Below are 15,559 nucleotides of genomic sequence, written 5' to 3' on the forward strand. Positions count from 1 at the left end.
AGAAGAAGGGGTGGGAGATGCTACTGGCACCTGGTAGATAGAGGCCAAGGCTGCACAGGATAGCTGCCCCCCAACAACAAAGAATTTTCCTGCCCAGAATGTCAGTATTGCTGACATTGAGGAGCCCTGTTTTAAGTGTTATATCTAAGAGGCCTGAACCAAAATTCCATATTTCTAGTTATATTTGTTGTTTTTTGCCTTAGATTTTGATAATCATTTTATCAAGTCTGACAGTTAACTCCTCTTTCTTTCCTATGAGTTAAAGGATAGTGTGTAATTAAATATTATCTCATTATTTCATCCAGTACTGAAAAAACTGCTAAAATATCTTACCTCATAATGTTTTATGACAAATAAGATAGTTCATAAAGCTGCAAGAGGAGAAGAGATAAATGGGTATTTCAAGACACCAAAGCTAATATAATCCTCTTGTATATGTGGTATATATAAGAGACAGTATGTATGGTAAATGAGTTGATACATGAATAGGTCCATCACAATGAGTTACCTCTACAGAGGAGGAGGGGAAATAATGAAATAATGAGGCGGGGAGAGATAATGAACCTGAAATTTTGTCATGGCGGTTAGTGATTAAGACTTGGTTTTACTACAAAGAGAAACTAACATATTTGAATACCTGCTGAGCCAACTACTGTAGGCACTTTATGTTTCATCATGTTTTAAAATCAGTGACCCAGAAGGTAATTATGTATCTTCATTTTATACTTGCGAAACAAATTCAGAGAGGGTGAATGTGGCTGAGCCAGAATTAGGATGCAGGTCCCTGATTCCAAAGCCTTGTCCTTTTCACTAGATCATCCTGCCTTCAAAATCTGGTCTTACAAATATTTTGTTTTCCTTAACTTTTTCTTGAGGATATCCTAGGTAGATTTCATAGAAAACCAGTATATTTGATTTTCTGAGAAATTGTGGTCTTTTCTAATAACAAGATTAAGGACGAAGGCAAACATCACCATTAAAATGAGAGTCCTCATCCATGTTGATAGGAATGAAAGTGGGTTAAATGCTATTAATTGTTGTGAATTGCTATGAATTGCTTCCTCCTCTTGCAGAAGGTACCTGGTAGTAGAGTTTGAACCAAAGCTCTACTGTGATACCCTGCCTGTCATTGTGTAAATTGTGCTTTTGTCTTTCTGTGATGTGAAGTACATTTCATATGCTATCTTTCATCACCAGAATTCCTCCCTGTAAGGGTGTAAATGAGGAAACCCAAAAGGCTCTGGACCGCTCTCTCCTTGACTGCACTTTCCGATTACAAGGTAGAAATAACCGCACGTGGGTGGCAGAGCTAGTGTTTGCAAATTGTCCACTTAATGGCACTTCTACCAGGGAACAAGGTGAGATGCTTCACACACTTTTGTCTGCATATTTCTATTTCTGTTTTTTTGTTTTTTGGGGTTTTTTTAAGTATTGATTCCAATTAATGTCTCTTAATCCTCTAGGACCATCCCGGCATGTTTATCTGACATATGAAAACCTGTTGTCTGAACCCGTTGGTGGTAGAAAAGTGGTTGAAATGTTCCTTAATGACTGGAATAGCATTGCACGATTATATGAGTGTGTGTTGGAATTTGCACGTTCTCTACCAGGTACAAGTGATCATCTTCTTGTGGGGGAGGGCAAGTAACCTTCCCTGTCCCAATGCCTTTGGAGGAAGTAAAACATGTACATTGCTAAAAAAAAAAAAAAAATCCTGAGTATATCTAATGAAAAGTTTTCTGTTTTACCTCAGACTTAATTTCTTTCCCCAGGAGACAGCTACTGTTACAATTTGTATATATTCATACACATAGGTATACAAGATTATAGTCGTGCTTATTGAGAATTTATTAGGTGCCATAATGTAATAACCACTTTGCTTGTATTAACTCATTCATTCCTCACAGTAATCCTATGAGGGAGGTAATTTACCATTCCTCATGTCACAAATGAAGAAAACAAGTCAGAGACTTAAAAGAAACTTGCTGAAGTTCACATAGCTAGTAAAAGACAGGGCTGGAATTGGAACCCCTGAATGTGCTTCAGTACATCTCCCCCGCTGCCCAGCCCTGCCCTGGTCAGTCCAAATGGAAATTGGAGCCTGCTATTTATGCTGTTGATCTTTTTTTGTTTTCTTTCTCTTTCTTTTTTTTAAACTAAGTTATAAAGAGAGAGACCTTTCTATCTAGGCATATAATATTACCAAGATCTCTTCTTTTTCACATATATATTTTAAAATGTTGCATGTATAATCTTAAATTCCTTTTTGTTTTCTGTTTAGACATACCCACTCATCTAAACATTTTCTCAGAAGTTCGTGTTTATAATTACCGAAAACTTATCTTGTGTTATGGAACCACCAAGGGAAGTTCAGTAAGTTTATGAATTACTTAGAACTAAAGTTCCTCTCATAAGTCTTCTTAAAAAATCAAGAATTCAACAGTTATGAAAACTTTCTTGAAATAATTGAGGGTACAAGTAAAAATTAGGGATAAAATGATATTTTTAAATACTTTGTTATAGTATTTTGTAATGGTTAACTCTTAAAAATTGAAAACAAAAATTATACCCTCTTCGGAGTGTGTATTTTTAAAGAGTTTTGGCAACGTAATGTACTTTTGGTATTTGTGTTTCTTTCTTCACTGATTTCAAATCTACTTAGCAGCGTGATTACTATAATGAAGATTATGTACAAATGGTCTTGAACAATACGGTATGTCTACGCTTTTAGTCACATGATTGTTAACATTATTTGATCCTATATTAATCTTGAAGGTATTCCCCATAATCTGTAGTTCTTATTTTTCCCCCACCCCATATGTAAAGTCCTAGAAATTTAGTATACAAATTTCAGCTAGCTAGTTTCTTTCTGAACTCTTCCACATAAAGTAATATCAGAAATTTAGCAGAAGTGGGCTAACTCACACACTCAGTGAATGTACTGATCCATAGTGACAGCACATCTGGAATTTACAGAGTCTAATCTTAACAAGTTGCTTCCCAAAAAGACCTCATTTAGATCTTTGGCATTTTGCCTTAGTGTTTAAAGATTATTTTTTCTTCTCCTTGTATCTTTTCCTTTCTTGGTTTCTGAAGCATAATCTTTTTGCTTTAGATTAGTATCCAATGGAATTCCATACATCAGAAATTTCACATTTCTTTGGGAACTGTGGGTCCAAACTCAGGATGCAGTAACTGTCACAATACCATTCTCCATCAGCTTCAAGAAATGTTCAACAAAACACCAAATGTGGTTCAGTTATTACAGGTAATTAACTTTATTTTCTGTTTAAAAATAAGACTCAGTGTGTCATATAAAACTCCTCAAAAAATCATGTGGACTTAACTCATCTTTAATGATGAGAAAGTTTTTACAGAATGTGCCAGAAGGAGATTGTCTCATTTGTGATGATTTTTGCCTTGAAGATTCTGAGGTTTTAGCATCTGTACAGAAACTGGCTGCTCTCACTATGTTTGTTCCTTGTAGGTACTGTTTGATACTCAGGCACCGTTGAATGCCATCAACAAACTGCCCACTGTGCCAATGTTGGGCTTGACCCAGAGAACCAACACTGCCTACCAGTGCTTCTCCATCCTGCCACAGTCGTCCACCCACATCCGACTGGCCTTCAGGAACATGTATTGCATTGATATATACTGCCGAAGTCGAGGTGTTGTGGCAATACGGGATGGGGCCTATAGTCTTTTTGATAATAGCAAGTTAGTTGAAGGTTTTTATCCTGCACCAGGACTCAAGGTAATGGACTTTAGTGTTGGAGAATTAATAAATATAAATGGGATCCCTAAAACAATTCCTTTAAGAGTGAAATAATGAGGGAAAGCAACGATTTCCTGTTTAAATTTAATGAGTAGCCATGTTACTACTCCCTGTAGTAGTAACTACATCTGGTAGTAATTCATCATCTCTGTAGCTTTATTCTGAAGGAGCTAGAAATTCTGTGCCTATGTATATGAAATGATAAAATGTCCTTTTATTTCCTTACAATGTAATGAGTAAGGTGGAAGGTACTCAAGAGAGTCCTGTTTGCTATTTGGAGTTTCAAGGAACTTTGAAAGTAGCCTTTATCAGTGAATATTGAGAAGCTTTGAGCATCAGTTCAACTGTGATATTTTTTTTTTAAATGTAGAGTCCTAGGCCATAATCCTTGGAGATATTGGTATGATAGCTCAATTGTATGTTCTTATAGTTTAGAGTCTAATAGTTCCAAATGGCTTGTATTGAAAATTAGTCCTACTCTTGCCGTTCTGTACAGCTCTTTCTCATGGTATTCACACCTTTACCTCTAAATAGCATTCTTTCATTGCTCTTTGTTGACTTCTTAGTTAAGGACATTATCTGACTCTAATGGAAGAGGAGGTTTTAATTCTTTTTTAGTTCTTTCTTATATGCCCTTTCCCCTTTCCAGGCTACTCTCAGTACACATTTGCCTTCTTTTCCTCCAGCCTTGCAATATGGTTAGGGTAGCAGTTTCAATTAGATAATTTTTCAGTGTTCACATTATTATGAACATTATAACACTGTTCTACCAAGTTTACTATGATTACTTTTCCTTTCTTGCTCAACATTTTATTTTCCTGGGAATTATTAACTTTTAAAAATTCATAATTAATTAAAATTACTAGCTCTCTCTGTACTTACCACTAACAGCCTTAAAGTCTCTCCCATGTATGTAACTCTCCCCTCAGTACGTTCACAAATCGGATACCTTATCAGTTTCATCTTGAAGCCGTCTCTTCCACAGTCTCTGACCTCTAAACGCTCCAGACCTTTTGCCTAATTTTGATTTAGGGATCTGCAGAACAGCAGTGAAGTGGGAGAGTCCTTCATTTCTCTTGTGTTGCTTGCCCTGTGACTTGGACCCCACTTCTTTTTCTTGTTTTACTTCATTGTTTTGGTGGAATACTTTACGTTGCTCCCTGGGAGAACCTTGTGTGTTCGCAAGTGTCTTTAGTTAACCTCATCTAGTTGAGGGAGGGGCTTGATATAGAATTCTAGGTTGCGGTCATTTTCTGTAAGAATTTTGAAAGCATTGCTCCATTGTCCTCTAGCTTCTATTGTGACCATTGAGACGTTTAATCCATCCCACTTCTTCAACTGTATGTGAACAAGTGGACTCCTTCAGTCTGGAAACTTACATCCTTTTGTTCTGGGGAACTTCCTTATGCTATTCCTCAAGTCTTTTTCTTTGTGTTCTCTGTGAGCTCTTTTTGGTACCCCCACTATTCCGATGTCGGGCATCCTGGACATAACCTCTGATTTTCTTTTCTTTTCTGTTTTTTATCTCTTTGTTTCTAGGAGATTTCCTCATTTTCCCCCCAATCCTTCTATTTTTGATTTCCATCAAGAACTTCTTTTGCCATCTTTTTAAGAAAAAATTTGAGACCTCTTTTTGTTTCTCAAAGTTCATTTTATGACATCTGTTCTATATGGCTACATTGTCCTCTCTTGAAGGTGAGACTTGTTGACTGTGATCTTCACTGCAGGACGATCTGCTTGGGCCATTTCATTGGGTAACTCCCAGTGTCAGTAGCTTTAGATCTCTTTGTTGGGCCAGTGTGAGGACCAGGAGAAGAATATCAGAACTCTGCATAGCTGTTGTGCTCTGGCTCCCAATTTTTGGCAAATGAAATAAGAGAAGGAAACTGGTATTCTCAGTGTTCATTATGGCAACTTTAATCTTCGTTTTTAATGTGGTACCCCAGCTATCAGTTGATCCTAGAGTCCCCCAAATCAGAGGCCTTCTGCCAGGTGGTAGAGGTCGGCTTCATTCAGTGAGAGGACAGAGGCTCTGGAGGGTTTCACTGTCTCGTAAAGAGACGATCACCCAGTCCTTCTGCTTTTAGTCTCTTGCATTCTCATTTCCAGAGGTGTCTAATGCTGTCGGTTCCTGTGTATCTTGGAGATCTGGGTGGAAATAGCTTTGCTTCTTGGCTTTCCCCACTGCTTGCTTAGGAAACGACTTCCTCACATTGGATAGTTCAGTTACCACTCAGCCATCTGCTCTGCAGCCTCCTAGAATTTATTGCTGTTTCTCTCTTATCCCATTCTTTTTGTCTTTGTGACTTTTGCTTAAAAAATTCTTTTAGGAGTTTCAGAGGGGTGTTGAGAGAAGATGAAATGAGTATTGTGAATAATCTATTACCTTTAATTAGAAATCAGACTATGTACCTTTAAAAACTTTTCAGTAATTCTGATAAGCTTATAATCTATATTTTTGAAGATTGGGAAGGTAGAGGATATTAAAAAGCATATGTGATTGAGACACAAATTCTGTTAGCCTCGCCTAATTTTTGATGACATAGTCTATGAAACATACCCTTATCCCATTCTTGATAGTTCAAGACTGTTACATAAAATAAAAAGGAAAAAGATGGCTTAGTTTCTTTTTTCAGTTTTCCTCTTTCATATTTGCTGGCTTAAAAAGTGAGAACTCTCACTAAATAGGAAACTTTCCAAGTCATTGAAGTTGTTTACATGCCTGCCATGCAACTTTTTATTCTTTTCCACATTTCTGATTCAGAAATTAATAAAGTATTTTGACCAGGGTGTACTTCTTTCTTTAACTTTTGTTCACATAACAGCATTTAACTTAGATTTTTTTATTGTTGTGTTTAACCATTTTCCTCAATTTTTCCTCTTTCCTTCAAAACGATGACAATCTCTTCTAGGTTGGCCTAACAATGGTGGCCATGTGTCAAACTTGTATTTCAGAGATAGACATGATATGCTTGTCTCTGTTAACACATTCTAAATGATTAAGAATATCTTACTAAAGTTAGATAAAATAATCTAAATTTTACCTGTTTATATCCATAGACATTCCTGAATATGTTTGTTGACAGCAATCAGGATGCTCGAAGAAGGTCTGTAAATGAGGACGATAATCCCCCGTCTCCCATTGGAGGAGATATGATGGATTCTTTAATCTCACAACTCCAACCACCACCGCAGCAACAGGTGATGTCTAACTGATATTGCACATGGCATCACATTTGTGTTACTTAACAGGTTCTACAGATGCCTGCACTTCTTTGTTAAAAGGCGAGGAGGTCCTTGGTGGACCCAAGATAGCCATATGAAAAATAATGACAAAGGGAGACAGAGGGAGGCTTCTAGTGAAGGGAAGTAAATAGTACCAGAGACAGCATTAACCTTAGACTCACGCACTTAAAATAATTTCGGGTGGTCACCCATGTGGTCATAAAAGATGATGTCCAAATGGCCAGTAAGCACAGAAAAGGTAAACATTCTTATCTGGCATCACAGAATTATACATTAAAACCATGGTGAGTTAATACCCCACACCCACAAAAATGGCTTTAAGGAAAAAAATTAGTAATCCTTGCCAACATTTGGTATCAGGACCCCTGAAACTCTCACTTAACTACTGGAAGGTGTGTAAAATGGTACAGCTACCTTGCCGTGGTGTTTAGCAGTATTCAGAGTGCTAACGCTGAACATTATGCATGCCTGTGATTTAACAGTTTTACTTTAGGTATATGCGCAGCAGAAATGCAGCTGGAGAACACAAGAATGTTCATAGCAACATTATTTATGCAAAAAATTATAAACAACCCAAATAACCGGCAACAGAAGAATGAGTGAGTGAATACACTGGAACACTTCACAGAAAAGAAAAATGCTGTTGCTCCATGCAACAAAACAGTGGTTTTCACTGACAGTGTTGAACAAAAGAAGCCAAACTCTAATGGAGTACATTCAGTATTTATATGAGATGCAAAACCAAGCTTAAGTGATGGAGGTCAGAGTACTGCTTACCTTTTGGGAGGTGATAAGAGATTTGGAAGGTGGGTGGCGATAAGAGATTTGGAAGGAGGGAGGCCTCGGGTTCTGGTAATGTCCTTCAGTATCTTGACTTATGTGGCAGTTACGTTTATAAATCCTCATCATTTGTGTGCTTTGTTGTATGTGACTCATACTCTAGTTAAAAAAATAGACTTGGAAGAATTACGTTGTCCTAGGTTTTTTGTTACTGAAGATGAAGGTGAAGGTGAGTAGGGATCAGGTTGAACTATCATATTTCACTGACTCTAAAATGCCACCAATATAAGGTGCACTGTTTTTATGTACTGCCTGAAACAGTGCTGCCAGTTAGACTGTACCGTTCCATGAATTGGAAGACACACCATAATTTCAGAGATGTTAAAATGTGGGGGGAGTTGATCTTAGAATCAGTGAAATGGTAGATAAATAATACTGATGAATCCGTGATTTGGTAGATAAAATGAACAAAAAAAAACATCTTGAGGGATAAAGTAGTGGTACTGCAAGGTCAGGAATGAGGACGTTGCTGTTTTTAAAACACTTTGAAAGGTAGCTTTTTAAAATTTGCAACACTGGTGTGGATTTGGGGCATTTTCACACCTCACCTTTCCTATTTGATAACCAGTGACATGTAAATGTTAATTAACACTGTAGCTCTTGATTGGGGAAAGCCACGCCCGCATCTGCTACATGGTTGGCCATTTTACCAACAAGGAATTTTCTTCTTTTCAGCCATTTCCAAAGCAGCCAGGATCATCAGGTGCTTATCCTCTTACTTCACCCCCTACATCTTACCACAGCACAGTCAACCAGTCTCCCTCTATGATGCACACACAGTCTCCAGGTAAGATACTAACTCTTCTCTTTGTCATGTTCAACTTTCAGATCCCAAATAGACACACATACAGTAAGAAATCCTATAACATGTAGCCTGAGACTTCAGAGAGAACTGCTTTGCTAGTCTATGGCCAGATATCTGCTATTTATTCATTATTGCAAGGTTGTGAAATCTGTGTTTGTGATTCAGGAGCACTTTTAAAAGGTTTGAATTAAGTGGCAGGGTTGTCACCCAGAACCAGACTCATGGTGCATCTCCAGGAATCACAGCATGGTCTGTGTCACAGCGTGATCTATGTCAGAGGTTGACACACTCAGGCCTGTGGGCCATGTCCTACCCACCACCTGCTTTTGTAAATAGTTTCATTGGAACACAACCACACCCATGTATGTAGTGTGTGTGACTGCTTTCCTGCTGCAATGACTGCTTACAGAAAAGCCCCCTTACAGAAGGAGCTGACAGAGCCCTGGTGTATGTGAACGGTGCCCCACCCTCAGAGTTAAGCAGGGCACAGCCTGCTTGTATGAACAAAATGGCTCTGTGGGCAGCCTCATGAAGTGCGATGTAAAAATGGCTGGAGAATGCCAGATTTAGACTTTTAATTGAACTGTTAATTCAGTACGTTAAAACAGTATGTTTTAAGCACTTGCTGTGTGTCTAATGCTGCTGGGTGCTGGGGATTCAGCAGTGAGCCCAATAACAGCCCTGCTCCTCAAGCTTACCCTGCTTACTCAAGCTCCGCTAGCTCAAGCTAGCAAGGAGGACTGGTATGAGATTTGGGGGTAGATGAGCCCTTCCCTGCTCATCGGAGTTGGTGGCACCCCCGGTGAAGACTTGGATCATTGTGTCATTGAAGGTTCCCGAAGGCTGAGCTGGTGGGGGACTCAGCCCCTGTGAAGTTCCAACAGTAGACAGTGTGGGATCCTAGGGAGGAGCAGCTGGGGAGCAAGGGAGAGAATGGGAAGCGGGGACCCAGGCCCTGAGGGGAGGGGGTTTCTAGGATGTGAGTTGAGACTGGTTTCGCATAGAAGGAGAGATGATTATTTTGAAATAATTACAGTAGCAGACAGTTCTGTAGTGCTTCCTGTGCACCAGGCTCTGTTCTAAGTACTTTACCCATTTAATCTCCAGAGCAAACCCGTGGCATAGGTCCTATTATTTCCCATTTAACAGAGGAAAAATTAGCATGGAGAAGTTAAGTCACTTGTCCAGGTCACACAGCTAGATATGTCAATAAAAATTAACTAAGTCAATTAACATATTTCTTGAATGTAAATATGTTAATGTTGAATTGATACTGTATTGAACTAATACTGCATTAGGTATTATATAACGTTAAAAATATGAAATTCTCTTACATAATAGTGGAGAATTTGAAAACTGCTGGTATTGAGGATAATTATGGTAATGTAGTAAGTATTTTAATGTTGCATTCATAGTTTTGGTAGTCATAGTCCCTGCCCTTCGTAATTCTAAATTAAAGTTAGTCCTGTGGCTAACTAAACACCATCCTTAAGCTTATGTCTCCCAGTTTTTTATCTCTCCATCTAGGCCTCTCCCCTAAACTCGAGTCCTGTTATTTTCCAGCTATCTGTTCAGCATTTCTATGTATCGGTAGATGTTTAACCAACATCTGAAACTCAGCACAGCTGAAACTAAATTCCTAACACCCTCCAGCTGTCCCCTATACTGCTGCTCCCATAGACACCCCATTTCAGCAAGTGACAGCTTCTTCCTTCCTGTTACTTGGGCCAAAGCTGTAAGAGTAGTGTTGGACTCCTTTCTCTCATACCCACAGTCAGTCAGTTACCAAATATTGTCGGCTCCATCTTCAGACTTTATCTAGAACCTAACCACTTTTCAATGTCTTGGCCTTCACCCTTTCCCGAGTCACTATCTTTACCTAGGTAATTGCAGTTACCTCTGACTGGTTTTCCCGCCCCCTGCCCTATAGTCTTATTTTTCAACAGCAGCTAGAATGATCCTTGGGGAACAGAAGTTAGGTCATGACTCCTCTGCTCCAAACTCTGCAGTGGCTTCCCATCTCTTTCAGGGTAAACCCTAAGTCCTTAAAGCGGCCTACAAGTCCCTGTGAAATCTGGGACCCTCCTCCCACCTCTCTGACCTAATTGTCTTCCATTTCCCCTTCCCCACCTTGCTCACGCTGTTCTAGCCACACTGGCCTCCCCCTGTTACCTTTAACTGCTGCTACTGTTGGGGCCTTTGCACTAGCTCCTCTCTTTGCCTTCAGTGTGTTATTCCCTGGATATCCTCATGCCTCATCCTTCACTTTATGTCTCAGCCCACATAGCCCCTTTTGAAGAAGTTGCTCTATATAAAGAGCAGCACCTACCTCCATCACCACACGATATATCCCGCTTACCTTGCCCTGTTTTTCTCCATAGCACTTAGCATAACCTGACATATATTTGTCTTTCTCATTATACTGGAAATATAAACTCCCACGAGGGCAAGAATTTTTGTCTCTTGTTAACTGCTGCATCCCAAAGTACCTACAACAATGCATGGCATGACATTGATGTTCATGCCTTTTTGGTGAATGAGTGAATGAGTGAATAAAAAAGTACACTGCATATATTTTTTTTAAAGCATTAGTCAGTGTAAGAGCTAGAATTGGGGCCCCATGGAATTGATTTCTCTTTTAGTGGTGAAATTGTTCCAGTTTTTCTTTGTGCTACTTCTGGGAGCTTTACTACTTGTTTCTTTAGTCTGTAGATAGTCTTAACTTGCGGTCCTTGGTCAGGACATAATATGTGTCCTGCAAGATCATCTATAATTATTTTCCTTTATTAGGAAATCTGCATGCTGCCAGCTCCCCGAGTGGGGCTTTGAGAGCCCCATCACCAGCATCATTTGTTCCAACTCCTCCCCCATCCTCGCATGGAATCTCAATAGGACCAGGGGCCAGTTTTGCTAGTCCACATGGTGAGTCCATACATAGAAATCGTTAGAGCATAAGAGTTTGATGTGAAAGTAGTTTTTGTGAAATAAAAGTTTTTTTTTTTTTTTTTTTGCAAAATTAACACTTATATATTGGGGGAATAGCAAAAGAAAATATGTTTTTCCTGGCAATTCCCCTGCAGTCCAGTGGTTAGGACTCTGCACTTCCACAGTAGGGGGCGCAGGTTCAAAACTAAGATCCCACATGCTGCGTGGCTCAGCCCAAAAAAAGAACGAAAAAACTAGGTTTTTGCTAATAACACCACCAAGAGATCTACCAGTTTAGTCTGTCTGCTTTGAACTCTTTCCCCCCTCACATGACCTGTCATGTACCTGCTGCTTGCCTGAATCTCTGTTGCTGTAGCTTGCTCTCTACCCATCTTCTTGTCTCTCTGCTCAAACACCACCCCCTCAAAAAAAATTGGGACCCTATCATATGTATTGCTTTGAGACTTGAATTTTTTAACTCAAAATTTCTATTTTGAATTTGTTCAAATAGATAAAGAAGAGGTAGCCAGTCAGGTGTTTCCCTTCCCTTTGACCAAAACCACGTAGTTCCTCTTCCCAAAGGCATTTAGTGCTATTAATTTCTCATGAATTCTTGTTTTATGTGGAGTGGTCTTTCCCTCTCTTTTATGTACATGGCAGCATACTGTACACCGTGTTCAGTGCCTTACTTTTGTCACTTAACTAAATCGTGAATCCCATGCCAGTTCTGAACATAAAGAGCTTCCTCAGGTTGTACAGCTGGGTAGCACCTGTGATTCTACTCTTTACTATGAATATTTGCAGGAATATTTCTGTTAGTAAAAACTCTATATCATCATACTAATGGCTTCATAGTATCCCCTTGTCTGGGCATACCATGATTTAATTGCTCTCCTAATATGATACGTTTAGAATGTTTCTAATTTTTCACAACTGAAAGTGGTGTCTTCTCTGCTCACAGGATTATTTCCTTTGGTAAGTTCCTAGAAGTGGAATTGCTGTCTCACAGGGTTTGAGAAATTCTAAAGCTTTTGAAACATTGCAGATTGCTCACCTGAAAGGCTGTGCCAATTTCCTCTAGTATCGTACAAGAATGTCTGTTTTCCTGCATCATTGGCAGCACAGGGTATTGTGATTTTTAAAGAAGTCTCAGTCACTTTGATAAGTAAAAAATGTCATCTTACTGTTCAATGTGTGTTTTTTGATTATTAGTGAAGTTCTTATGTTCATTAGTCTTTTCATGTCTCTTATTTTACGCCTGCTAGTTTATCTTTTGCCTATATTCTTGTGTTTTTTTCTTACCGATTTGTAAGATTAAGTAAGGAACATTTACTCTCTGATATATGGTAGTGTTTTCTCATTTTGTCATTTGGTTACAAAGGGGTGTAAATATGTTAAAAGTATCTGCAGGATGAAATTTTAATTTGAGATTGTTCAGGAAGTCACTGCTTTCAAAACTTGATTCTTGGTTCATTTCTTAGTTACTGTGTCTTTTACTAAATAAAGAAAATGAAAAATTCCCTCTCTCCAGCCTTCTCTGAATAGATTAAAAACATAATTTGTCAGGGTTAGTTTAAAATAAAAGATTTCTGCCCTTAATGGAGCTTTGAGGTTTTTTTTTTTTCTCTTTATCTTTTCAACCATAGTATTTCCTATATAGTCTAAAGGAGACTTATGTATTATACATCTTGAACCTTATGAAAAGGTAAATTTTATCCTTTCTCAATATTTTTTTTATGTTTCTAATTTTTGTATCATGTTAAAAAGTACAAAAACTATACCAAGTAGAGATCAAATGTGTCATGTGCATCAGGCTTTAGTGAAATATCTTTCTGAAAGAAAATAATAAAATTATCACTACATAGGGTATAAGCATGTGAATGTTGTCAAATACTTTTCAGGTATTAAAATACAGGTTTTGAAAACCATTTGTTTACTTGTTTGCAGGAACCCTGGACCCTAGTTCTCCATACACTATGGTGTCACCAAGTGGCCGAGGAGGGAACTGGCCAGGGTCTCCTCAAGTGTCTGGCCCCTCACCAGCAACACGCATGCCTGGGATGTCACCAGCCAACCCATCACTACATTCTCCAGTTCCAGATGCTTCTCATTCCCCTCGAGCTGGAACAAGTGAGTGTCATCAACACTTTTATGTGAGCTTTTAGGATAACCAACAAATGACCTATTTTAATCATCCTATCCCATCCTCACATTTGAAAGTCATGACTTAATAAGGATACTTAACAACTTAAACTTTTATACATTTAGTAAGTTGGTTGTAATGATAGTTAATTTGCAAAGTTGGGCAGAAGAAGGGAAATGTTTTCTCCAGAATTGGAGGAGAGTCTTGTACCTCTGTCCTGACTGCTAACTTAGCTGCAGTACTGGACCTTGAAAGATAACCTCAAGGTAACTGGCATCGTTATGCAGATTAATACAGAAGAATTGTACAGATATGTTCATTAGCTTTTGCCGCATGACTTTTTGTGGCTTAAAGCAGCAATTATATGTTAGCTTGCCGTCCTGCAGGTTGGCAGTTTGGGCTGAGCACAGCTGGATGATCTTCCAGGCTCTGCTGGGCTCACTTGTGCATCTGTGGTCAGCTCCTGGGTTGGTGGGGGTCTGGCTTCTCTCTGCTTTGTGTGGTCTCATATTTAATATGGGCTTGCTCGCCTGGGCTGGAGAGGGTTCCAAGAGAGTGAGTAAAAGCTTAGGCCTACAGCTGGCACCGTGTCACTTCCAGTGCCTTCTGTAGGCCACAGCAAGTGACAGAGTGAGCCCAGAATACAAGTAAAGAAGTAGACATCACTCCTTGAAGGAGTTGCCATAAAGTCACACTGCAAGGGACCTGGCTGCAAGGAGGAAAGTAACTGTAAGGAAGCTTATGTGATTGTTACACCACAAGGAGTAACAAACAGTACAGACTGCTATATAAAAGCAAAGCTAAACAGGGAACAGTGAGATAGTATGCATTTGTTTAAAAAGAAAATGATGATGTTTTCCTTCCCAAAAGGTTCCCAAACGATGCCGACAAACATGCCTCCACCTCGTAAACTACCTCAGCGCTCCTGGGCAGCCTCCATCCCTACCATCCTCACTCACAGTGCCTTGAACATCTTGCTGCTGCCCTCTCCAACGCCAGGCCTCGTGCCTGGCCTGGCAGGCAGTTACCTTTGTTCTCCACTTGAGAGATTCCTTGGATCAGTCATCATGAGACGCCACCTTCAAAGAATTATTCAGCAGGAAACGGTATGTGGGTACCTGGTGAATTCCTGGGTGGTGATTGTCAAGTCAAGTGCTCAGATGCCTCCCAGAATAGGATCTGAACTGTTCCCTCACCTCCTTTAACCTGCTTGTTAGAATTACGCTTTCTCCCCACCCTAGCATTGAAAGTGGATCCACTGTTTTCTTTACCTTCTTCATTAACAAGTTGCTTCTTTTAGAATTCGCTGTACTGTGGCTAACATGAACCTGGAGATAGATCTCCACTATACCATGAGACAAGTGTACGCAGGGTCTGATTTGGCAGAGAATAGCACATGAGTAATTACTTGCCTTCTGGAATGCTTCTGCAGGCAGGCTGACTCTGAATCTGTGATCCTAAAGTTATTTCTCATCACAAAAGGATGAAAGCTGCTTTTGTGTGTGTGGAGCCTGTGTGGGCTTCAGTAGTTGTGGTTCCTGGACTTGAGTGCACAGGCTCAATAGTTGTGGCACACGGGCTTAGCTGCTCTGCGACATGTGGGATCGTCCTGGATCAGGGATTGAACCTGTGTCTCCTGAATTGACAGGCTGATTCTTTACTGCTGAGCTACCAGGAAAAAGCCCCGAAAGCTGCTTCATAAATACATGAGCAGTTGAATGGATTTCAAACTCCTGTAGAAAGACTTCTATCCTGTGGTGATAACCATTAGGAAATAGTTCAGAGTTGAGAGCACCAGTTCTAGAATCAGGCTACCTGAGTT

General features: G+C 39.5%; 1 protein-coding gene across 2 annotated transcripts in view; it reads left to right on the forward strand.

Annotated features, from left to right (window-relative positions):
- MED14 (mediator complex subunit 14) overlaps nucleotides 1-15,559 on the forward strand; it is a 60,870-nt gene that overhangs the window by 36,728 nt on the left and 8,583 nt on the right. Inside the window, exons 17-26 of one of the 2 annotated variants that reach the window (XM_061137325.1) lie at nucleotides 1,198-1,358; nucleotides 1,464-1,610; nucleotides 2,282-2,373; nucleotides 3,116-3,268; nucleotides 3,488-3,757; nucleotides 6,839-6,979; nucleotides 8,540-8,651; nucleotides 11,460-11,591; nucleotides 13,542-13,724; nucleotides 14,608-14,843. In XM_061137325.1, coding sequence (XP_060993308.1) covers nucleotides 1,198-1,358; nucleotides 1,464-1,610; nucleotides 2,282-2,373; nucleotides 3,116-3,268; nucleotides 3,488-3,757; nucleotides 6,839-6,979; nucleotides 8,540-8,651; nucleotides 11,460-11,591; nucleotides 13,542-13,724; nucleotides 14,608-14,843 — 1,627 coding nt within the window. The remainder of the gene's footprint in view (nucleotides 1-1,197; nucleotides 1,359-1,463; nucleotides 1,611-2,281; nucleotides 2,374-3,115; nucleotides 3,269-3,487; nucleotides 3,758-6,838; nucleotides 6,980-8,539; nucleotides 8,652-11,459; nucleotides 11,592-13,541; nucleotides 13,725-14,607; nucleotides 14,844-15,559) is intronic. The other variant, XM_061137326.1, reaches the window with a different exon arrangement.

Source organism: Dama dama, chromosome X (genome assembly GCF_033118175.1).
Source record: "Dama dama isolate Ldn47 chromosome X, ASM3311817v1, whole genome shotgun sequence".
NCBI lineage: Eukaryota > Metazoa > Chordata > Mammalia > Artiodactyla > Cervidae > Dama > Dama dama.